Source organism: Propithecus coquereli, unplaced genomic scaffold, assembly GCF_000956105.1.
Source record: "Propithecus coquereli isolate 6110/MARCELLA unplaced genomic scaffold, Pcoq_1.0 Scaffold3, whole genome shotgun sequence".
NCBI classification, from domain to species: Eukaryota; Metazoa; Chordata; class Mammalia; order Primates; family Indriidae; genus Propithecus; species Propithecus coquereli.
In genome coordinates, this window is record NW_012148618.1 from 572,244 (window position 1) to 595,507 (window position 23,264).

The 23,264-nt window shown below is 50.0% G+C and overlaps 2 protein-coding genes across 3 annotated transcripts; both read left to right on the forward strand.

Annotated features, from left to right (window-relative positions):
• The first annotated feature begins 389 nt into the window (after positions 1-389).
• On the forward strand, positions 390-9,382 carry LOC105814448 (chromosome unknown open reading frame, human C14orf93). 2 transcript variants are annotated; one of them, XM_012649417.1, is made up of 7 exons: positions 390-989; positions 3,418-3,738; positions 7,389-7,450; positions 7,682-7,785; positions 8,591-8,703; positions 8,963-9,077; positions 9,198-9,382. In XM_012649417.1, the coding sequence occupies exons 1-7, from the start codon at positions 390-392 to the stop codon at positions 9,380-9,382; spliced, it is 1,500 nt and encodes a 499-aa protein (XP_012504871.1). The 2 variants fall into 2 exon arrangements, with proteins under 2 accessions (XP_012504871.1, XP_012504870.1); XM_012649416.1 differs by having other exon boundaries at positions 8,963-9,382.
• Positions 9,383-13,746: 4,364 nt separating this feature from the next.
• AJUBA (ajuba LIM protein) lies at positions 13,747-21,843 on the forward strand. Its single transcript, XM_012649453.1, has 8 exons — positions 13,747-14,778; positions 17,627-17,728; positions 18,823-18,890; positions 19,017-19,079; positions 19,823-19,953; positions 20,037-20,088; positions 20,814-20,882; positions 21,346-21,843. The coding sequence occupies exons 1-8, from the start codon at positions 13,773-13,775 to the stop codon at positions 21,469-21,471; spliced, it is 1,617 nt and encodes a 538-aa protein (XP_012504907.1). The 5' UTR covers positions 13,747-13,772; the 3' UTR covers positions 21,472-21,843.
• The last annotated feature ends 1,421 nt before the right edge of the window (positions 21,844-23,264 follow it).

Here is a 23,264-nt window from a genome sequence, read left to right on the forward strand (position 1 = left end):
AGATTGCAGTGGTGGGGGGTTCCATGCTGGGGTGCAGGAAGAATGCCCACTACCCTCTGAATCTGTGTTCATCAGGAAGGCCTTTGTAGGCATCACCCAGTGTGTTGTGCTAGGGGAGCGCAGGATCTGCAGATAGAAGAAGGCATCTCTCTCCCCTCCGCAGGCTGAGGACAGGAAGCCATGGACTGTGTGCATCTCCAGGGCTTGCCTACTCCTCTTTCACAGAACCCACGGCCTGGTGCCTGGGCACCTCTGGCCACCCTTGTTGAAAAAGGAAAGTGAATCCAAAGAGGCCAGTGCTTCCCACTGAGCTTGTGAAGTCCGGCTGACTGGAAGTCCTTTTGGAGCAGCCTAGCAGCGTGAGCACAGTTGTTACTGCCCCATCAGCCATGTCCTTCAGTGCCACCATTCTCTTCTCCCCTCCCAGTGGCAGCGAGGCCAGATGCTGCTGCTGTGGCTGTAAGAGTGAGACTGGTGGGGGCAGCACAGGCTCTCAGGGCGGGAATCCTCCTCCCAGCACCCCCATCACAGTGACTGGACACGGCCTGGCCGTGCAGAGCTCAGAGCAGCTCCTGCATATTATCTACCAGCGGGTGGATAAGGCAGTGGGTCTGGCTGAAGCCGCTCTGGGGCTTGCCAGGGCCAACAATGAGTTGTTAAAACGTCTCCAGGAGGAAGTGGGTGAGCTAAGGCAAGGGAAAGTGTCCATCCCTGATGAAGATGGGGAAAGCGGGGCACATAGTTCCCCACCTGAGGAGCCTGGGCCTCTCAAGGAGAGTCCTGGGGAAGCCTGCAAGGCTCTGTCTGCCGTGGAAGAGGAGTGTGACAGCGTGGGCAGCGGCGTGCAGGTGGTGATCGAGGAGCTGCGGCAGCTGGGAGCGGCCTCGGCTGTGGGGCCTGGGCCTCTGGGCTTCCCGGCCACCCAGAGAGACATGAGGCTCCCGGGATGCGCCATGGCAGCCAGCGAGGGGGCCCCACTGCTCAATCCCGTGAGTATGGCAGAGGGTTGCTGCTCCCGAGCACTTTTCCTGGCCTTTTGCTCTTTTTTTCCCTCTCTCTTATCTATCTTTCTCCCCATCTTTAAATCTTTCTTTGTGGTAAAACAAAACAGTACCAAGTTTCCTTTGCTTTTGGAGACAGTCAGCACCCCTATTTTCTTCCTGATCCCTGAGGCTCTTTGGCAGAAGGTCATTTTTTTGGCATGTGTGGTGAGCAGGTGCCCCTCCCTCCCTCTCAATGGCTTGCATGGCACCTTCTCCTCCGCAGCTGTCTCGGCTGCTCCATGGGCTCTGCCTCTCCTGGCGAGAGTGCCTGCCGTGCACAGACGGCTCATTCATATTTTATCGTGGGCCGTCTGCTTGCCAAGAGGAGTTCAGTACAAAGAGAGATGGGAATGAGAGGGAAGAGAGGCAGAGGTGGAGGGACAGGAGGAAAAAGTGCGAGGACAAAGGTAAAGATCATAGACGACAGGTATGGGGAGGGAAGGAGCCAAGTAGAAATGAAAGGTTGAGGAAGGAGAAAAAGTGGGGGAAAAAGGAGCATGGAAGAAAGGTGAGTCTATGTGAGAAGAAGAGAATTTACATGGGAGAGAGACTATGAGGTAAGGTGGGAGGGAGGTAGAGGAAAGGAAATAAAATGTGAAAAAGAACTGGACGACTGAGAGTTAATAGTAGAGAATAATGTATAGGGAGAGAAGGAAGAAAAGAAAGAAGCAAGTGAGCATATTTTGTGAGCAGGAAAAGACGTAGAAGTATATTGTGCTATTTCAGTTTCTATACTGCTCAAGGGCCATATGAGCAGGAAAATCCTGGCTGAGTGGAGTAAGAACTGCAGACCGCGGCACATGGAAGTCTGAAAAGGAGATAGAGCAACTATAGAGACCATAGAGGTGGGAAACTAACAGATGTGGTGCCACTTGAGAGCCAGCGGGAGGTCTGTCAGTCTCCTCCACCCTACTCTCCGTCCCCCCTTTCTCCCTCCGCCCCCCACGACAAGGCATAGACACCCAATAAAGAGTAAAGGAGCAGAACACACAGGGTAGATGGGAGGGATAAAACTCCCAGCCCATCTGCTGGATCTGAGAAATGAATACATAAACTCCCCTCTCCCCCTCCAGTGTAGCACAGCAACTGGCCACTGTTCTCCGGAAGGCACCCCGTGTGGGTATGGCCACTGCCGCTCAGCCCAGGCTGGGCCAAGTCAGGCCTGTCTCAGTGGTTCGGGCCTGAGGGAGGAGGGCCTGGGAGGTGGGAGGCAGGAGGGTACCATTGCCCTGAGCTGTGGGTTCTTTGAGGCAGGGAAGGCTTCCAAGCCAAGAGGATGGAATTAGATTTCACAGCGCAGAAAGCAGCTCACAGGTCTATAAATCTCAGCCTCCTCCCCCGCTTCTTTCTGTGTGTGTGTGGGTTTTTTCTTCCCACTTTCACCGTTTTGTTTTCTTGGCTGCAGAGATCCCCCCCTCCTTTCTTCCTCCGTCTCCCTTGCTCCCTCCTTCCTTTCCCTGCCCTGTGTGTCCTTGAGTGAGGGCACAGGCAGTCAGGGGCAGGAAGAAGGTGAGGGCACAGACTGGCCCTGGGCTGAAGGGTAGGTGAGGGGAGATCTCAGCGCCAGCCCCTCTAGTGATTTCTGACTTTGTATTTCCCTCCTTTGCTCTCATTTTTCTTTTATTTCACCTCTTTATTGTTGTTACTGTTTCATTTTCTTGTTCCTTCTCTTGCTTGGTTTCCCTTTCTTGTGATCACTTCCTTCCCTAATCCCTTTAAACAAAACTTACCTAGCTACATTTCTTATACCCGAGACCAAACCATAAATGACTGCTCACAGGGCCGGGTGCGGTGGCTCACGCCTGTAATCCTAGCTCTCTGGGAGGCTGAGGCGGGAGATTGTTTGAGTTCAGGAGTTCGAAACCAGCCTGAGCAAGAGCGAGACCCCGTCTCTACTAAAATTAGAAAGAAATTAATTGGACAACTAAAAATAAATAGAAAAAATTAGCTGGGCATGGTGGCGCATGCCTGTAGTCCCAGCTACTCGGGAGGCTGAGGCAGGAGGATCGCTTGAGCCCAGGAGTTTGAGGTTGCTGTGAGCTAGGATGACGCCACGGCATTCTAGCCCGGGGAAACACAAAAAAAAAAAAAAAAAAAAAAATGACTGCTCACAAATACAGCGTCAGAAACATGCCTTGTTCTTGTGAGCAGCCCTGTGGTAATGACCCAACATGGGAGGCCCTGTACACATGTGACATACTTGCCCGACACTCCCATAGGAGTCCCAGAGAAACAAGCTGTTGATCATTAGAGACTGTGCTAGATTCTCCCCTTCTTTCTACTCTGTGTTCACTGTTCTTGGCCAGAGAATGATGGTTGACCAGGTTCCCCTATGCCTGGCTGGCTAATGAGCTATTCTTTTTTGTACTCTTAGCTGGTGGATGACTATGTGGCCTCTGAGGGTGCAGTGCAGCGAGTGCTGGTCCCCGCTTATGCCAAGCAGCTTTCACCAGCCACACAACTGGCTATCCAGCGGGCAACCTCAGAGACAGGGCCAGAAAATGGAACCAAGCTGCCACTACCCCGCCCTGAGGACATGCTCAATGTTGCTGCTGCATTGGACGGTGCCTTGGAAGAGTCAGGCCCTGGGAGCACTGGCGAGCTGAGACACTCTCTAGCATTTACTGCTTCCCCATGCAGGACCAGAGGAAGTGGGCAGAAGAATTCTAGGCGCAAGCGGGATCTGGTACTCTCTGTGAGTGAGCTCAATTTCTATAAATTTCTCTTCAGTCTGGAGGGATAAGGGAAGAGTGAAGGGTGGGTTGATTTTAAGCCTTCTATGATGAATGAATGGTATACTGAATCTGACTGGAGTGGGAAGGGCTAGAAGAGAGATTATCCTGTACCCTCGGGATAGGCAGTTCCCCTGTTATAAATTGAGCTTCTAGGCTTTTCCAGATAAAATGATATCTTCCTTTTAAAGAAAAGGGAATCTCCCAGTGTTCTAATAATCCTGATGGGAAGATCTTTAAGGAATTGAACAGGCTGATCACCAAAAGGTAGTACTGGAAACTGCCTACAGATTTAGCCAGTGTGCCGGGTCAGTGGCAAGAGGCCCCCTGGGTGGAAAAGCCAAGCTGTCCTCAGGTGGTTACAATCCTCAAAGATGCAGAGGGCCACTAGACAGCTCAATTATAAAGGTTTAGAGAGTCTAGTCATTCCAAGAGCACTTGGCAGGGAAGGGACTGGCCTGAACTGGGTCTGACCGAAACCTCCTTGGAGTGGCTGGGAGCCCTAGGAACACGCCGCTGAGCTGGTAGCCCCCAGCCTGGCAGCTGACACAGACTTAGAGATCTAGGGCAGTAGTTCCCAACTTGGGGTGATTTTGCCCCCAGGGGACATTTGGAACTGTCTGGAGACATCTCTGGTTATCACTGGTGAGGGGGCAGGAAAAGGTAATGAGAAAATGTTACCAGCATCTAGTGGGCAGAGGCCAGGTCTTTTGCTAAACATCCTACAATGCACACGACAGCCCCCTATAACAAAGGATTACCTACCTCAAAACGTTAATAGTGTGGAGGTTGAGAAACCTTCTTCTAGGGTAACTACAGTCTTTTGTATCAACTCTGTGCCCCAAAGCTTCTTTCTGATAACCGTGGGGATGTTCTTCAGCCATATATTGTTCACGTATACTGTAACGAGTTTCCATTCTCTGGATAACGGCTGATGTGAAGTAACTGGAGAGTCCTGGTTGGGAGTGGAAGTCACCACTCATATCCAGCCTAACTCCCATCATTATGTAGATTCCATTTCTTCTTGTTACAAAGCCGATTACCATTTATGCCTCCTTTATTTCTGTTACTTCCTTATTCCTTTTCTTTTATCTCAGAGATCCTACTCTTCCTATCCCTTATTCATTTGATTTATCACTGACAGATTCCACCCACCACCCCCTGCCCCCCCGGTCAGGAAGACACCCATTCATAATCAGTATCAACTTGTTTCTAACTTTCATTTTGAATTTTGGTTATGTTCAGGGACATCTCCTCACTGATCAAGAACAGGGGATGAGTTTGGTTTCCCTGTCATGGAGTTATGGATTTAGGGATTTATGGCCCCTATTGGGCCACTCCTGCTGCCAGTAATAGGATTGGAGGTGTATACCTAAAAGTGCGTTTCAAGGGATTTCCCAAAACTTCATAGTGTTTAAATCATAAATATATGTGTGATAATTATAATTTGCATAAAAATCAAGATATTCCATTATTTCCATTCCACTCCTGCCTACTGCCTCCTGCCTCCAGAAAGAGGTACAGTGCCGAGGCCTGGCTTCTTCCTTCCTTTTGGAGAGCTTGGTAGAACCGAGGGACTGCTGAGAGGATAATGTGCTCACTCATCATGCTTTCTCTGTTATTGCGCTTGAGAAGGATCTAGAGTCAGGGAATTTTGCTGCCCATCACAGAGGAAGGTTTAAAATATTCTTGTGCCAGACTATGGGTTTAAAGGGGGAGGGATAGTTGCAGATCTTCACTATTCTAATCTTTAGCTTTGGGAAGGAATCAAAGAGGCACCTCTCCAATCTGCTGGGGCTCCTGTGGATTGCTGCTAGGGATTCTGTGAACCAAAAGCACCAAACCAGAACTCTTAATTCCATGGAATGCTGCAGATCCCAGCCACTCTTTGGGGAAATGTATTTATTTTTAGCTCACTCAGGAGGTATGTGAGCCAGCAGCCTTTATAGTCTTAACACTTATTATTGTCTAGAGTATTTTCCCTTTCCACTTCAAGCCTGGTTTGATTTTTATCAGCTGATCTCTTCCAAGCCACTTGAGTTGGAACCTATACAACTCCCTTTTTCTTTTTTTTTTGAAACTCTCCCAAATACTTTCTGAAACATTCACCCACTCCTTTATGATTTCTTAAGTTTGGACTGCTAAGAGGTAAAATAACCATGTCAAATATGAAGCTAGTAAAACAACAGTCCTTTTTATAGAGTGGAGACCCTAACCCTAGAGTTGACAGTACGTTCCTAAATTGGTATGGTCAGTCAGCTGTAGAGGCAAAAGGATAAATTGAGCATTTCTGAATACGGAGCTGAAGCCTTTAGACCAGGATAGGAATCTGTCAGTTTGGGACTGGGTAACTTTCATTGAGTGAGGGAACTTGAGATGAAAATATAATTAGAAACAATAAAACTAAATTTAACAGAAGGAAATGTAGAATCCAGCATTAGAGTTCAAAAAACCAGTTGCAGAATGGTAGAGACAGTATCCATGTGAAAAATGGACCTGAGTGGACTATAAGCCCACTATGAGTGAACGCTATGACACTGTGAGTGAGGGTGATGTTGCTGAGAAAGGTCACACCGTCTTAGGTTTCATTCCTAGAAGTATAGGGTTCTACTCAGGGAAGTAACGCTACCTTTGGCCAGACCTCAACTGATGAGTTGGATTCTGTTCCAGGTGCCACTTTATAAGAGGGAGACTGGAAAACCAGAGAGCTTCATAGTCTGATGAGGAGTCTGTCTGGAAACTATGTCATGAAAATGCTTGAAGGACTTGGGGGTATTTAGGCCAGATAAGAGAAGATATTCAAATATTTCAGGTGTTATTATGGGCAAAACTGGGGTTAGATTTTGAAGCATCTAAGGCAAACCTTCTTAACACTTAGAAATGTTCAACACTAGAATAAACTGACTCAAAAAGGAGAACCCATTATTAGACGTGTATAAGCAAAACTGAAAGACGGCTTGTTTAATGATGTAAAAGGGAGATTGGGTGATATAGTCTCCCAGGTCCTTTCCAATTCACATCTCTGTTGTTTTAGATTTTTTTTTTCAAACTGTGGTGTGTATACCCCTGAGATTTGTGGTAATGTGCAAAGGGATATATAAAGCCATGGACAAACCTAGGGCATCTTCCTGAGTCATCAATTTCACTGGAAGATGTCAGATGACATCTTTATATTAAAATAAATACAGATATATTTTGAAGACAAATGTGAAATTTGCAAGAGTAGGAGACTTCAAGAAATGTCCACTTGCAGTAGTCCTGGTGTGTCTTCGCTCTCTCCTCGCCATTAGGGGTATGTTCACAGAAATGTTCGAGACCCTCTGCTCTAGTGACCACATTACTCAGAAGCAGAAATAAGACCAGGGATGATCCTGGAATCCTACACAAATTATAAGAAAAGAAAAGACTGCATTAGAACATTAGAAATACTAACTTGGCTAGGCTCTCTGGCTTAGAAAGGGCATCTACAAATATGGTACCTAGACTATGGGAAATATTCAGGCAGAGCACCCCATAGGGACAACACCTTTTTACTTCTAGGGACCAGAGGAGAGTTTTCATAGTATCCACTCCTGGCTTGATTCTGTTGTTTTTGTTTTGTTTTTCCCCCTAGAAATTGGTCCACAATGTGCATAACCACATCACCAATGACAAGAGATTCAATGGGTCTGAAAGGTATGGTCCCCTTGAGGAAAAAGAATCACAAGGTCCTTTGCAAAGGAGAGGGAAGTCGAGGGGGATGCTCCAGTACAACAATGATACTAAGGCTTTGACTTCACCATTGTCCCTTGTATTCTGTCTTAGGCCATGGAGGGATATGCCACAAAGTTGATTAGTGCTGGGTATCTCATTTGTCTGGTTCTTTCAAAGCTGACTGCCTTATTCACTCTCTTCTCTTTGTGGCAGCATCAAGTCCTCTTGGAATATTTCAGTAGTAAAGTTTCTTCTGGAAAAGCTCAAGCAGGAGCTGGTTACCAGTCCCCACAATTACACTGATAAGGAGCTGAAAGGTGAGAAAAACTCACCTTTTAATTTCCAGCCCCTCACACTCCCATGTTCTTGGTCAGAGGGGAAGAGGCATAACGGAAATGATTTGGGTGGTTTTCAAAACAGTGGATTTAAAATCTTTTTTGGGGGGGGGCAAGGGCAACATACGTAACCTAAACATCTGTACCCCCATAATATGCTGAAATAAAAAAAAAATCTTTTTTTTTTTTTGGCTATTCTTCTCACCTACAATATATTCATAGGATTACCTCAAATTGCCTTTTTATTCTCCTACTCAGTCTGATATGAAAATGAGAGAAGGGCTAGAACACCATCATGCATTCTGTTTATGCCAGGCCTGAAGCTGAGGTGTTATGAAGAAGTCAGAAGCCAGGCCTGCCCTTTTGTCCCTAAATATTACATCCTGGACTTTCTACTTTGTTTGCTCTCTTCTGTTAAAATGACTGAAGAGCTAACCCTGAAGTATTATGAAAGCTTCTGCTGAAAAAGTACTTGTAATCTGCTGTCAGAGTAGCAACAGGGGTAGGTTTAATTGGCGGGGGCTGGGGGAGAGGGAATGCAGAAGCAATTGGAGTTTTCTTTTTCCAGTGGGAGATAATCTAGAGGAGCTAGTGTTGGAGGTGGAGGTGGACAAAGAGAGCTAAACCAAAGGGGAGTGAACAGATGCTGATGCATATGCCAAAAAAGCCCATCGTCTAAATAGTGATTCCCAACTTCCCATTCAGTAGTGTTAGGGCAGAAAAATGAGCTGAAGACCACTGCTCTAGAAGACTCTGCTTCTTGCTTCTCTCCCTGCCCCCTCTCCAGGAGCCTGCGTGGCTTACTTCCTTACTAAGAGGCGTGAGTACCGCAACTCCTTGAACCCCTTTAAAGGCCTGAAGGAAAAAGAGGAGAAGAAACTTCGAAGTCGCCGATACCGGGTAGGTTTCTAGGCCTTCCTTTCAAGATGCTAAACTCTAAACCCTAATAAGCCACAGTGGGAAGGGATAGAGGACATGGCATCTGAGAATAGGGTTGAGAGCCAGGAATGTAGGCAGAGAAGGATAAGCCAATTCTAAGATTTGACTTGGGGACTGGGTTCTTTTAGGCACTGATCTTACACAGCCTTCCCCACTCAAACCCTTTTTCCAAATCTAATCTGTTTCTCTTCCTAACCTTTGTCCTGGGCTTCTCCCTTAGCTTTTTGCCAACCGATCCAGCATCATGAGGCATTTTGGACCTGAAGACCAACGCCTGTGGAAGGATGTGACAGAAGAGCTGATGTCAGATGAAGAGGACAGCCTTAACGAGCCAGGTGTCTGGGTGGCCCGCCCTCCCCGTTTCCGGGCCCAGCGCCTCACAGAGCTCTGCTACCACCTGGATGCTAACTCTAAACATGGCACCAAAGCCAACCGTGTATATGGGCCTCCCTCAGACAGACTGCCTTCTGCTGAAGCCCAGCTCCTTCCACCAGAACTTTACAATCCTAATTTCCAAGAAGAGGAAGATGAGGGAGGTGATGAGAATGCACCCGCCTCCCCATCTTTTGACCAACCCCACAAAACCTGCTGTCCTGACTTGAACTCATTCATTGAAATCAAGGTGGAAAAGGATGAATGAACTCTGCACCTGCGAATGACTCTGGCTTCTGCCACTCCCCATGTCCCAGAAATGGGCAGCCAGGGGGCTTCCCAGAGTAATGAGGTACCCTCCGCAGTCTGAGAAAGCAATTTGCCTTTCTTCTTTACACAGTCTCCATTGGAAGTGGAAGCGGGAAGATATGGTGGGATAAAAGAATTTATCTAGAAGGGGAGAAACTCCCCCCAGTGTGAATGGCAAGCCAGAAAATGCTTATTCCTCAGCATAAACGGTGCCTCGGAGGAGCCTGGCATAAGAAAAGGAGGAGGATGGGTCTAAGAAACATGAGGCCTTCTTGACATATGCCCTGTCTCTGAGTTGTTTCTGCCCCCACCCAGTTCAACCCGAGCTCTGGGAAAGCAGCCCAGGTTGTACCTTTTGCTTCCCCTTGACTGCTGGTCTTGCTCTGCAGTGGAAGTAGAACAGGACCAGTCCTGGAAAATACTGCCACCTGGTGGGCAGTTTCAATTATGGGCTTGATTCTTCTGAGCAAGAGAACATGGGTTCAATGTTTGGGAATTGGGATCTAGATACAGTAGCTATTGTTTATTGAATTATATAAGGTAGATTTTTCCATTCCTATCTTACAGATGAGCAAATTAAGGCTTAAGGAGTTCCCATATCTCACCGGCCAGGTTCTCTCACACTGTGTGACCAAGCTGAATATATATAGCTTTGTAGCTATTTCTTAGTCCTGTTAGCCAGGCTGCATTTTAGGGAGGGGATATGTGTATGTGTGCACATGCGAATTTTGACTGGATTGAGAAGTAAAAGTGACTCTATATTCATTCATGCAGCCATACAACAAATATTGATTGCTTACTAATGTTAAGGTACTGTGTGCTAGGTGCTATGGATACACTGATAAAGGTTAGATGCTGATCAGAGGTTCTGTTGGCTAGTCAGGAAGCCAGGCAGTTGAGTAGGTGATGAAATGAACTGTGGTAAGGGTGACCATGGTGGTGTGCAGGGTGCTATGGCAGTATACAGCAGGGGTAGCTAACCTACTCTTGCTGTCTGGAAAGGCTTCTCAGAGGAAGTAATGCTTAAACTGATTCCTAAAATGGGAGGAGTTAGCCGGGGAAAGGGAAAGGGAAGCTGAGAGTGTTCCAAACACAGGAAATAGCAGGTACGAAAGTCCAGAGGCAAGAGATTATGAACAAGGTCTAATTCTACTGCAGACCAGTTTGGGAAAGGGATAATGCTGAGAGGAGAGACTGGAGAGGTACAGACCTTGTAAAATATTTTAAAGATTATAGACTTTAGCTCAAGGGCAGTGAGAGATCATTGAAAGGTTTTAAGCTTGGAAATGAAATGATCAGTTTTGTGTGATCGGACAGTCCCCTACTTATGGTGGTTCAACTTAACGATTTTTCAAATTTACGATGGTGCAAAAGTGATATGCACTGGGTATGTTCCTCATCTTGCTATTAGGTTATATCCAGATAAACTCATTGTAAGTTGAAAATACACTTTCACCTTATGATATTTTCAATTGACAAGGGGTTTATTGGATAAACTTTATCCAGATGTAACCCCATCATCACTTGACAAACATCTGTATTAGAAGAATCATTTGACCTCAGGGCGTAAGATGGATTGAAGGGAGCAAGGCTTGGCTGGGAAACTTCTGCACTGGTTTAAGAGAGAAAAGATGGTGACCGGACATACATTGTGATGATGAGGGAAGGACTGGTTTGAAAGATATTTAGGAAGCAAAATTGACAGAACTTGGTGATTGACAGGACTTGGTTGGATTTGAGGTTAAGGGGGAAGGAGGACAGAGGGTTGATGCTCGTTTCTGGCTTAAGCAGCTAAGTGGTTAATGAAGCCATTTACTCAGGGAATGCTGGAGGAGCTAGTTTCAGGTGGTAGGGAAGATAAGATCAGTTTAGTGTTGGGTGCCTCTGAGGCAACCCAGTGGAGATGCTGGTAGTCAGTCGAGTTCTTTGGTCCCAGAAAGTCTGGGTTAGAGATATGGATTAGGCAGTCATCTGTTTTGGGGATGAAGAGGGCCTGTGGAGCTCCCAGCTCCAGTTCAGACTGTGGAGTGGCTACCCTGGGGTCATGAGCACTACTGGAGTATGCTGTGTCAGTGTATGCTTCCTCCCCTCATTCCTCTCTGCTTCCTGTTATCCCCTGAAAACACAGGCTCTTCGTCCCAACTGTGCCCATTGTTGCCAACCACTAGCTCTTGGATGGGCCTCCTTTAATGGCTTCTCAACTTTTCATAAGATTTAACTCTTATCCTTACTCCAAAGGGTCAAAGCCAAATATTAGGGGCTACGTGGATATTTTGGATGTGAGTAATTGAAAGGAAGAATCTAGGTTCTCCTTTCCCATCTGGAAACAGAAAAGGAGGGAAAGCATTACGGTTAGTTCTGAAGATGTTGCTCACAGCAGATTCTAGATGCACCCTAACAGCTCCCTCTGTTACGAGTGCTTTCAGTCTTCCCTGCTTCCAGTCTGATAGTAAACTCTCCTCAAGATCAGAGAAAAGCTGTAGGCTTGACCAGGGAAACAGGTTGATTCTCAGGAGAGAGAAGGTCAGGGAGACAATGCAGCTAGGACAAAGACACCAAATAGTTTGTGCCAAATTAATTTCCCAAAAGATATTAACCTCCTTTCTTTCCCCATTCCCTAAAGCTACACTAAGACTATAAAAGGTGTTCAAAATGTTGATATGAAAACAATATGCATGATTTGTTTGCATATCATTTTCATACTCATTTATTATCTAAATACAAAGGAGTCATTTTCCTTCTCCATTCTATTTCCTCCGCCCCTTGGCCCCATGGGCTAGTCTGGGCAAAAAAATTAGTTGGCTGGTATTTAATTAGGTATGTTTAGCTTCAGCCAGGGATTCTTCTTTTCTTTATTCTTGATCGTTCTAGAATGGTCAATATCAGCCTCTTTTTCTTTTCCATCTTGACCACTTTCACTTGCTATTTACTATAAATGACATTTCTTTTCTTCCTCTTAAGTTAGTACTTACTCTTTATCACCAAGCTTCTGTGGGCCAACCAAGGGGGGAGGGTATTAGCCAGCCCTGAAACCGGGCCTTCCGTGATCCCCACAGTCACCTGAAATATTTGCTAAAAATCTCATTTCCTAACACCAGGGGGTGTCTGTCTATCCCTCTATCTGTCCTACCCTTAAGGTAGAGGTTAGTTCCAAACCTTTTTCTCATTCCTTTCACTGCTTTTGCATACATGCTAAATCTCCTTTCCTCCCTCTAAAAATAGAGATTAGTCCTAAACCTTTTCCTCACTCCTTTTCATTGCTTTTATGAACACACAAAATCCCTCTTCCTCCCACCCTCCCTCGGCACCACCACAAAACTTTGGGTCCAGAAAGTGGTGTCTTTTTATTGCAGTTTATATGTCTCTCATTCTCCCTGGACAAACTTGCCCTTTCCTTTGTCTATGTATCCTTTGGTCTCCGCACCACCTACACTCTCCTTTGCTCTGGCTCTCCCTTTCTTTTCGCGACTTCTACCTCTCTATGTGCGCTTTCTCGCCTTTCAGAGCTGTCTTTACATACATACACGTCTGAACCTCTTTAGGGATCTGCCTTTCTTCCTTCTGTTTGTCTTCCTCAGTACGGCTCTCTCCCTGCTTCACCACTTCTGTACCAGTCTCTCTCTATCTCTCCCCCAGTCCCCCCACTAGGAACAAAGTCACGGTGTTTGCGCAGAACATGCCTCCCCTCGCCCGGACTCAGACCGTGACATTCCACGGTGATCCTCCGCGCATTCCAACTGCAAACAAAGAGTCCCCGTCCCCTTTCCTCCCCATGCTTTCCTGTTCCAATTCTTGAGTGTCGTAGTGGCAGCTGTCCAAACTGCCGCTTGTCCCCCTCTCCCGTCCGGTTCGCAGATCTCCACCTCCAGGGCAGTTAGCACTAGCGACCCCCAAAACACGCACACACCAGAGATCCCTGCGCGGACACCACCGTCGCTCTCGTACACACCGCGCTCCGCCCCACCGGGAAAGTAGATCCGGCCAGGCAGACAAAAGTTTGGGAGAGAAGTTCGGTCTGAGGAGAGCGTGAGAGCGAGGGGGGCGGGGGCCGGGGATAGTGGGGCGGTCTGGCGAGTCAACTCGTGAACAGATAGACCTGCGGACGGGACAGCTGCGGCTGCAGGCCCTTCTAGCCCCGCTTAACCCCAGATGCGCGGGGGGACGCAGCCCCTCCCGCTGGGGGATGCTGCGGGATTCTTGGCGCCGGGCATCCGGGCCGCCCGCTAAGCCCTTGTGCCTACCCCGTACCCCTGGGGAACCGGAGTCCAGCCTCAGGGAAGGAGAAGCGGCCGCTGAGAAGCTGCCGGGTGCCGGGCGGGGAGGGGGCTGGAGGCCGCAGGCCCGAGGGCATGGAGCGGTTAGGGGAGAAAGCCAGTCGTCTGCTGGAGAAGCTCGGCCGCAGAAAGGGTGAATCCAGCCGGTCTGGGTCAGATGGGACCCCCGGGCCGGGCAAGGGGCGCCTGAGTGGGTTGGGGGGACCTAGGAAATCAGGGCCCCGAGGAGCTACTGGGGGACCCGGGGATGAGCCATTGGAGCCGGCCCGGGAGCAGGGCCCCCTGGACACTGAGCGGAATCCGCGCGGCTCCTTTGAGGCGCAGCGCTACGAAGGCTCCTTTCCCGGGGGGCCGCCGCCCACCCGGGCCTTGCCTCTACCTCAGTCATTGCCCCCCGATTTTCGGCTGGAGACAACAGCACCAGCCCTAAGTCCCCGCTCCAGCTTCGCCAGTAGCTCAGCCAGCGACGCGAGCAAGCCGTCCAGCCCCCGGGGCAGCCTGCTGCTGGACGGAGCGGGGGCTGGCGGAGCCGGAGGTAGCCGGCCCTGCAGCAATCGTACCAGCGGCATCAGCATGGGCTACGACCAGCGCCACGGGAGCCCCTTGCCCGCGGGGCCGTGTCTGTTTGGCCCCCCCCTGGCTGGGGTACCGGCAGGCTATTCCCCCGGAGGGGTCCCGTCCGCCTACCCGGAGCTCCATGCCGCCCTGGACCGACTGTGCGCTCATCGGCCCGCGGGGTTCGGCTGTCAGGAAAGCCGCCACTCATATCCCCCAGCCCTGGGCAGCCCTGGAGCTCTAGCCGGGGCCGCGGTGGGAGCGGCCGGGCCTTTGGAGAGACGGGGGGCGCAACCCGGACGACACTCGGTGACCGGCTACGGGGACTGCGCCGCGGGCGCCCGATACCAGGATGAGCTAACGGCATTACTGCGCCTGACGGTGGGCACCGGTGGGCGAGAAGCCGGCGCCCGCGGGGAACCCTCGGGGATTGAGCCGTCAGGTCTCGAGGAGCCGCCAGGTCCTTTCGTTCCAGAGGCTGCCCGGGCCCGGATACGGGAGCCAGAGGCCAGAGAGGACTACTTCGGTGAGTGAGAGAGAACTGGCCGGGCGCGGGAAGGGACCGTCACCGCATTCGGTTCTTCACTGCCCCGACGGCCTAAAGTGCCGGTGTTCAGGGGTCTGAGGCGGAGACGCAGCACTAGAAAAGAAACAAGAGGGATGGACGGGGGCGGACCCCAGAGCGCTTTCCCCTTCCTACTGGTCTTCAAATGAACCAGGGCTCCTCATTCCTGATAAATTAAACCCCCTGGTTGTCTCGTGAGTCCCAGTTTCTTGAGCATTTGAGGCTCGCTTTTCTGCAGTACGAGGCCTCGTAGGGAAGGGACCAAGTGGGGCAGTGAGAGCATCCCCCCAGCTTGTTCCCCCCTTCACGGCGGTGCCCCTACAGGATTCTGAGCGCTGCTCCCCCACCCGGGCCCGGGCTCCGCCCGCAGGAATTCGGGGAATGCGCGGGTGGGGGGGCGGGGCAGGCGGGCCGCGTGCGTGCAGACTCCTGCCCGGGCGCTCCAGGTGCCCGCGGGCGGGGCCGGCCGCAGCCGCGCTGCCGAGGGGTGGGGTACGGGGTGGGGGTGGAGGGGCGCTTTCTAGCACGCGCGGAGCAGTGGCCGTTGTCGGGGGTATGGAGCTTGTAAGGAGGAAGAAATGTCCTGGGATGGAAAGCAGGGATCCAATTGCTGCCCCAGTCCTGCCGGCTAGGTGCGTGCGTGGGCATTTATGCAGAGACCGGGTGGTACCAGCCTCTGTTTTCCCTACCCTCCGGAGGAATTCAGGACAAAAGCCATGACCACTGGTGCACCATCATCCCTGGATGGATAACGACCCTGTGTAACTGCCAGAAATAACCTGGCCTTGAGTTCTGACCATAACCTGCTCAGAATTCAGGCCAGAAGTAGGCCCTTACATCCTGCTACTTTAAGGAAACCCTGTCGCTCTTTCCCTCCCCCACTCTGTTCAGGAAGTATTGATTGATTATACCTTTCAACTACAGGGGATACTGGGGTCTTGAATGATCTTTTAGGCATCAGTTTGCTATATAAAGAAATACTGATCTGATTGTGATTGGAAAGAAGTGGAGGGCTCACCCCCTCAGGGCTTTGGGCCCCTTCAGTTTTCCAAGCATCTGCTTCTCACCTTTCTCCCTGCCCTGGACCCCATGCTGTAAAACTCTATGGCTAGAAATGGGAATAGGGAGATGAACACAGCCAGGTGGGGATGGTTGGGGAGGCGGTTCAGGGGTAGCAGGGCTGCAGGTTGGAAGGGTCCTGCATAGTTCAACCCCATCCCCTCCCCATTCTTTTTTTCCCAGCCCCAAGCCCATCTCGAGAGAGGAAAGCCCAGAGCAGATGATGCTAAACTGCTCTGATCAAGGGAAACTGAGTGACAGGGCCCATTTAGCAGTTTCCTTTTGAGGCCCAGGAGAGGTGGCTGGGAAAGAAGTCTCTTAGGCTGAACCATCAGAGCCAAAAGGAAGAAAGGAACTCAGAGAGAGTGCAATAAAATGGCAGGAAGAACCTAGGTGTGGATATGCTGGGTTAGAGGAGGTAAGGCAGACATGCCTGAACAGTTTCCTCTTATCTTCCTATATTGTCCAAGGCTTCCCTAAGAATGGCTCTGACAGGACCCCCTCGCGTGGCAATCTTGAGGCATATCTCCATCTACTTCCATGAGGATGCCACAGTTTGAATTCAGGGGTGGGGGCCTCTTCTCTCTGGGGTCAAGTTGCCTCCCTCTGCATTACCCCTACAAACCCCTTCTACCCCCAGCCCAAGTTTGACTGTACCCTCCTACTTTTGCCCCTACTGGGGGCCCTCTTTGGCTTCAGCCTTGCCCAGCTGCCAGAGGGTGGGAGCAGGACAGGCCTGGGCCCATCAGTTGCTGCAGCTGCTGCACAGGCTCCCAAGCCCCTGGGCAAAGACTGGGATGGGCCCCAACAGGCAGGGAGTGTGGCAGTGTGCCGAGGGGAAGAGGTGGGGCAGGCCCGTTGGGATCTGCTCCCCAAAGACAGGCCCTAGCCCTCACTCATAGGCCTGGAATTGGGGAGTGGAGGGAGGGAAGAACACACCCAGGAAAGGCTGGTGCCAGAGCCAGGTGTATGTATCTTAGGGGGAGGGGTTGGGGGATTGTGTTGTGTTGGGGAAGAGCAGTTCAGTTCTGTGTCCCTCCCATGATAGAAGGTGACATGGAGGCTTTAGGGATTCTACTACCCTTCCTCCCTTCCTATGCAACCGTGGTTCCTGGAACCACCCTGCATTTTCAGCAGCCACCTCCACCTCCCACAGGAGTCATGCTCACACGGTCCCCTCTGAACAGGGCCCTGGGCTGAACCAGATTCTTCTCTCCATCCTTGGCAGCCTCCTGCAGAGAGAAATGTTGTGGCTGAACAGTAGCTTGTTTTACTGATGGGGAAAACTGAAGTCCCAGAGAGGCTTTCTGGGCCTGGCTTTCTTACTCTAGGAAGTTTTTTTATCTGCTACTGAGCCCCTGTGGACCAGCATCTCTGACTGTTTGTCTCACGTGCTGCAACAGGAATCATACCTTGCCCTGGTAGTCATTTCTACCTAACAAAAACTAGACATCTGAAGACCAGGGACCATGTCTTTGACTTTCTCCAATTTTCTTCAGTAGTGGGTACTATGCTAGGCACAAAATAGATGCTCAGAAAATGAGTCATCAAATGAACAAGAATGGCTCTCCCCAGCCAAGATCTTTCTGCATCCCATTACTTGTTAATCTTCTCTTCCCAGAAGGGATCCCATCAGAGGGAGGCTGTGTCCTCTGGTACATCAGAAAAGAGCAATCAGGAAAGCTTGGGAATCCCTGGTTTGAGCTAGGGGAGTGGGGTGTGACACTGACAACCTCTTCTCTCCTCTTAGGCACCTGTATCAAGTGCAACAAAGGCATCTATGGGCAGAGCAACGCCTGCCAGGCCCTGGACAGCCTCTACCACACCCAGTGCTTTGTGTGCTGCTCTTGTGGTGAGTACAGCCCTGCCACTGTAGCACCCCCTGCCCCATACACACTTACAAGTGCTGTGGGGAGCAGGAAGAGATGTTTGCTCACAGAGCAGCTGTTGGGTCCCCACCTAGTGTCTGGAGGCCCACCTTCTCTCTTGATTCCCCTCTCTGCTCTACCTGGCTCTCCCCCATGGGAAGTCTGCTTTCTGGAGTCCATCCTCCCTTCTTCTGCTCAGACTCCTTCCTTTCCTCTGTTGCTCCCTCTTTCTTATGCCTTCCTGCTCGCCCAGCCTGGACTCCTGCTGGCCCTCCAGCCTCTCCTTGGTGGGGCTTGGTCTTGGGCAGCCCAGTTGCCTGGGGCGACAGTGAAAGACTGGAATGTGGGAAGGGCTGGGGTGGGCTGGGGGAGTGGGGAGCTGCGAGGGGTGGAGAGGGGGGTTTTCTCTTGGCTGGTCAGAGTTCAGCCACCTCCCTAGAGTGTAGGCCACCGGGCCATGCCAAGCTGATGACATCACGCTTCAGGAATGCCCGCTGCTGTTAGCTCCGGAGGCCCGCTTGGGGTGGGGGGGGGTGCTCACAGTGCTTGGGGGGGTTCTCACAGTGGCCTTAACTCCCCCCTCTCCTCCCTCATTACCCCTCCCCACTGCTTACCCATTCTGAGTCCTTTGCTAAACCTTTAATCTCCTATCTCTGCCTGACTCCAGCACTCAGTTTTTCTCTCACTCCCCCAGCTCTGCCTGGTTCTCCTCAGGCTCATCTGTCTGTCTATCTGTCCTGTTTATAGGGCCTTTTCTGGCTATGTCTCCCTTTCCCTCTTTCCTCCCCTGAATCTCATGAGTTTCTAAGTCAGCTTTTCTAAACTGTTGAGGAGGCAGGAACTGGAAAAGCAGTGAGCAGAGGAGAGGGAAGTTGGCTGGAAAGAGGCCAAAGCAAATTGGAATTGTATCAGGTGGGATTTTTGTGTGGGAAGGGAGGATAGACAGCAGTTAGGAGGAAAAGCACTAAAGTCCAGGTTTAAATATATCATGCAACATTGGGGAGCAGTGACCCCAGAGTAGGAGAAGTCCTGTGCCTGGGCTGTGGGATAGGTTCCAGCCCTGTCTCTGCTGTTCTAGGGCGAACTTTGCGTTGCAAAGCTTTCTACAGCGTCAATGGCTCTGTGTACTGTGAGGAAGATTATCTGGTGAGTAAGGGGTCCCCTGGACCTGGAGTTGCACCCACACTGGAACCTCCTTTTCTTGGTCGCCCATTGGGGTTCCACCCATCATTCTCAGCTTAGTAACACCCTCCCTTTGTCTTTTCTTCCTAGTTTTCAGGGTTTCAGGAGGCAGCTGAGAAATGCTGTGTCTGTGGTCACTTGATTTTGGAGAAGGTAAGGAAAGTGCCTTTGGCTGAGACTCTGTGAGTTGCAGGCTGAGGAGTGGCATCAGGGACACTGGTAGAAGGTTGGGGGAAGGAACCTATCACCAGATGAATCACTTTCATCCTATTCTTCCCCAGAGGAACTGTTGACAGTGACTTCCCTCTGCTTGTGGGATCAAGTCTGGGCTCCTAGGCCTGCCATCCCAGGCTTCTGTGACCTGGCCCCTCCCTAATTCTGCGGGCACAGCCAGGCCCTCTAGCTTGAGCTAGGAGTGTGGGGTCCTGGGTCTTAATCCCCTTTCTGCTACTGGTTGGGAATATCTGGAGCTCAGTTTTCTTTCTTGTAAAAAGGAGGGATTTGATTAAATCAGTGATTCTCAATCTTAGCAGCCTAGCAGATCACCTGGGAAGAACTTAAAAAAAATAAAAATACAATAATGCCTGGGTCCCATCACCAGAGATCGTGATAATAGGTCTTGGGTGGGACCCAGGCATTGATGTTTTTTGAAAGCTCCCTAGATGATCCTAACATGCAGCCAGGGTTGAAAACCACTGGCCTGAATGCTCTCTAAGGCCTTTTTCATGGTTTCTGCCTCCATTTTAAGACTTTTTGGTTTTCTCAAATTACATATCATTATTCTACTAGTTTAGCAGGGAGTTGGATGAGGTTAGCAGGAGTAGCAGGGAACGTAATAGGTAGCTGGAGAGCTGCAACTGGAGGGAGACTGATTCTTTTCCCACCCTATGAGCCAGATCCTACAGGCGATGGGGAAGTCCTATCACCCAGGCTGCTTCCGATGCATTGTTTGCAACAAGTGCCTGGATGGCATTCCCTTCACAGTGGACTTCTCTAACCAAGTGTACTGTGTCACCGACTACCACAAGTGAGTCCAACCCTTGAAGTGTGGTGTGGAACTGGGCCCAAGGATTCCCCAACCTCAGCTCATCTCTGCCCTCTGTCTTTCAGAAATTATGCCCCTAAGTGTGCGGCCTGTGGCCAACCCATCCTCCCCTCAGAGGTCAGTATGTCTGGGCAGTATGCAGGGCAGCCAGTGCTGATGCCCCTAGGGAAGGGATGGGGACATGCTGCCTGGCCTCCCGTGGGAAGTGGTGGTGCTGAGGAATGTACTCTGCAAAGATTCCCGTGTGACTCTGCTCTTGGGGTCACTACCCTGACCCTAACATCCGGGCCTGGACATGTCTGACAGCCTCACTGGGCCCAGGCTCTGTCTCTGCTATCCCAGTCCAGAGGAGGAGACTTTCTTTGAGGTCAAGGTCACCAGATCCCAGATGTAAGGGCTGGAAAAAGGTGGGGAGAATCCTTAGGGCTTGTAGGAAAGGGTCAGAAAAGATTTAAGCTGTGTGTGCAGAGGGTGTGCCTAGGGAGAGAAGCCAAAAGCCATTGAGGAAGCAGACCCTGTTGAATCTCCTTGTCCCCAGCCTAGCCTACTTTATTTTTGCCACCTGCCTGTTTCCCTTCCGTCTGCTTCCCCACAGCTGGGAGAGCTAGGTCAAGGCCAGGGCCTGTAGAGAGGGAGTGCTCCATGTGGGGGGATGCCCAAGGAAGAAGACGGGAGAGTTCTGGTAGGATTTGTAAAGGCGTCTCAAAGCTACAGATGATTGCAGAGAAGCTCTGGGACCTTTGCGATCCTCCCATTGGGGTGAGAGGGGTCATGTATGGGGGGAGGGTGGAATTTGGGGGCATCATGCTGCTCTTACACTCATGGGGGTCTGCATGTTTCAGGGCTGTGAGGACATTGTGAGGGTGATATCCATGGACAGGGATTATCACTTTGAGTGCTACCACTGCGAGGTGAGTATTGGGGTCCAGGACTGCTAGAGAAGTGGAACCAGGGAAAGGGGAGGAATTAAGTCCTACAACAGCGAGGTGTCTATGGGAGAGGTGTAGGGCGTGGGAAACCAGAAGGGTGCTGTGACCTCTCTCCAATCTCTTTCTTGTCCTCCAGCCACTCTCTTTGGTCTTAGTAGTTTAGTCCTTTCTGAATCTGACTTCCCCAGAGTCAAGACTCTAAGACTAGGGATTCCTGGTAACTGCTGGAAATGCAGCTTGTCTCATTATTTCTGCTGCAGCAGCGACACCTGGTGTCCAGATGAGGTATTCTTCTCAGGTTTCTCTTGCATACCTTCCATCCTTCCCTCCCCCCAACCCTTTCTTCCAGTTATTAGGAGTCTGGTGTTGAGCAGGGCAGACTCCCAAGATGTCCTCAGTGCCCAAGCTGCCTGGGCTGAGGTGAACTAGGTGCCTTCTTCCCTAGGACTGCCGGATGCAGCTGAGTGATGAGGAAGGCTGCTGCTGTTTCCCTCTGGATGGGCACTTGCTCTGCCACGGCTGCCACATGCAGCGGCTCAATGCCCGACAGCCTCCTGCCAACTATATCTGAGCTGCATTCACAGCTGCTGCCATCACAACATTGACATACTCCTCTGGCAAGTGGGCCCTGAGGCCAGCAGAGACAAGGAATGCACTCTACAGGCCTGGCAGAAGAGTTCTTTGGGGAGGACTCCAAGGGCCAGAGACCCAAAGATTATGACATTCCAAATGGACTGTGGAGGAGGAAGCTTCTAATTGCCAGGGTGGGGTGACTGGAGTTCTTTCTGTGTATGCAGCCTGTGCTCAGGCACATAGAGGCCTGTTCTAATGCTTTCTGAACATCTGATTCTTGTCTATATCTTCAGTATATGTTTGTGCTTAAGTTAAGCAATGATTTGGATTACAGGAGGAGAGGACCTACCTTTAGGTGAGCTAGTTTCAACCAAACTGACAAGAACTAAAAGTGTTTTGCTCTCTCCAGCTCCCCAAAACCCTAGAGTTTTGGGGTTTTGGTTGATGTAATCTCAGATCCCTCTGAGAGGTAGCAGGTCTGGAGTGGTGAGTTACTGCTGGGGAACCAATTGTGAGAGTCACTCAAGAAGAAGAAAGAAGTGACAGAGAGCGTGTGCGCGCGTGTGCGTGTGCATGGGCGTGTGTGTGTGTGTATGAATGCACCTGTATGCATACACTAGGCTCTAGGGCTCAATGCACCTAAACTTAGGAGTGTGGCTAGCCTGAAGTTTCCTAGACATCCCACCTAATAAGTTCCGTATCCACAGAGACCCACTCATTACCTCCCCCGGCTGAGAAGAAGAGCAACCAAATATAGGCACCCGCTGAGCCTCCCAGGCCCATGTGAGTCTCTGACAAACAGGCAGTACAGGCAGCAGGCTCACCCAGAGCTGGTCCCCATTCCCAGCAGAGGGATGAGGAATTCTCCTAGTCCTTAGAAGAAAGCCAAGAAACAGCTTATTAAGAAGGTCCAGAGTTTCTACCTCTTTATCTAGATACAGAGATAGGATACTATGGTAAGCACCTGGCTGACACCATGTGTAGGGCACAAAAGCATGAGGAGCTTACACTTGCTTCCCTAGCTATAGCTCACTCCAGGCTCTCAGAGGCATCCCAGATTACATCAACCACAACTCCAAAATTCTGGGGTTTGGGGACCTGGAGGGAGCAAAACACTTTGATTTAGTTCTAGTCAGTTCGGCTGAAACTAGTTCACCTAAAGCTAGATCTCTTAAAACCAATTCACAGAAAACTTGTTTACTTAAAGTTCAGTTCACTTAATGACCAATTTGCCAAAAGCTCAATTACCTTTTCGGTATTTTTATATCCATGTAGATGTCCTATTCTTTTTTGTCGTGCTTCGGGTATTTCAAAGATTTCTATCTGTTCATCCAAGAGTATTTCTGAGTTATTATCAGCAACATAAATTTATCAAATTTGCAGCACTTTGCAAATGAGGAGATTGCTTCCTGCCTTTATGGATGTCTTTTTCTATGTTCTCTACTTTTCAAACACTTTTTAAAAAAAGTTTAAAGTTTCTAGCAATAAATACAATTGGTACAGACATTTTGTGTATCATTTTTTGTGCTTCTTAATCCAATGTTCCTTTACAAATTAGATGCCTTGAAAAATATAATGGAGCTCAATATGATTTTTTTTTGAGACAGAGTCTTGCTCTGTTGCCGTGGCTAGAGTGAGTGCCGTGGCGTCATCCTAGCTCACAGCAACCTCAAACTCCTGGGCTCAAGCGATCTTACTGCCTCAGCCTCCCGAGTAGCTGGGACTACAGGCATGCGCCACCATGCCCGGCTAATTTTTTCTATATATTTTTAGTTGTCCGATTAATTTCTT

What these genes read in the sequence shown, in the direction of transcription:
- LOC105814448 (XM_012649416.1), top strand. Translation starts at nt 390, where the DNA reads ATGTCCTTCAGTGCCACCATTCTCTTCTCCCCTCCCAGTGGCAGCGAG. An exon ending in CACTGATAAGGAGCTGAAAG is followed by an intron (nt 7,786 to 8,590) that starts GTGAGAAAAACT and finishes CCCCCTCTCCAG; the next exon opens with GAGCCTGCGTGGCTTACTTC. An exon ending in TTCGAAGTCGCCGATACCGG is followed by an intron (nt 8,704 to 8,962) that starts GTAGGTTTCTAG and finishes CTTCTCCCTTAG; the next exon opens with CTTTTTGCCAACCGATCCAG.
- AJUBA (XM_012649453.1), top strand. Translation starts at nt 13,773, where the DNA reads ATGGAGCGGTTAGGGGAGAAAGCCAGTCGTCTGCTGGAGAAGCTCGGC. An exon ending in AACCCATCCTCCCCTCAGAG is followed by an intron (nt 20,089 to 20,813) that starts GTCAGTATGTCT and finishes TGCATGTTTCAG; the next exon opens with GGCTGTGAGGACATTGTGAG. An exon ending in TTGAGTGCTACCACTGCGAG is followed by an intron (nt 20,883 to 21,345) that starts GTGAGTATTGGG and finishes CTTCTTCCCTAG; the next exon opens with GACTGCCGGATGCAGCTGAG.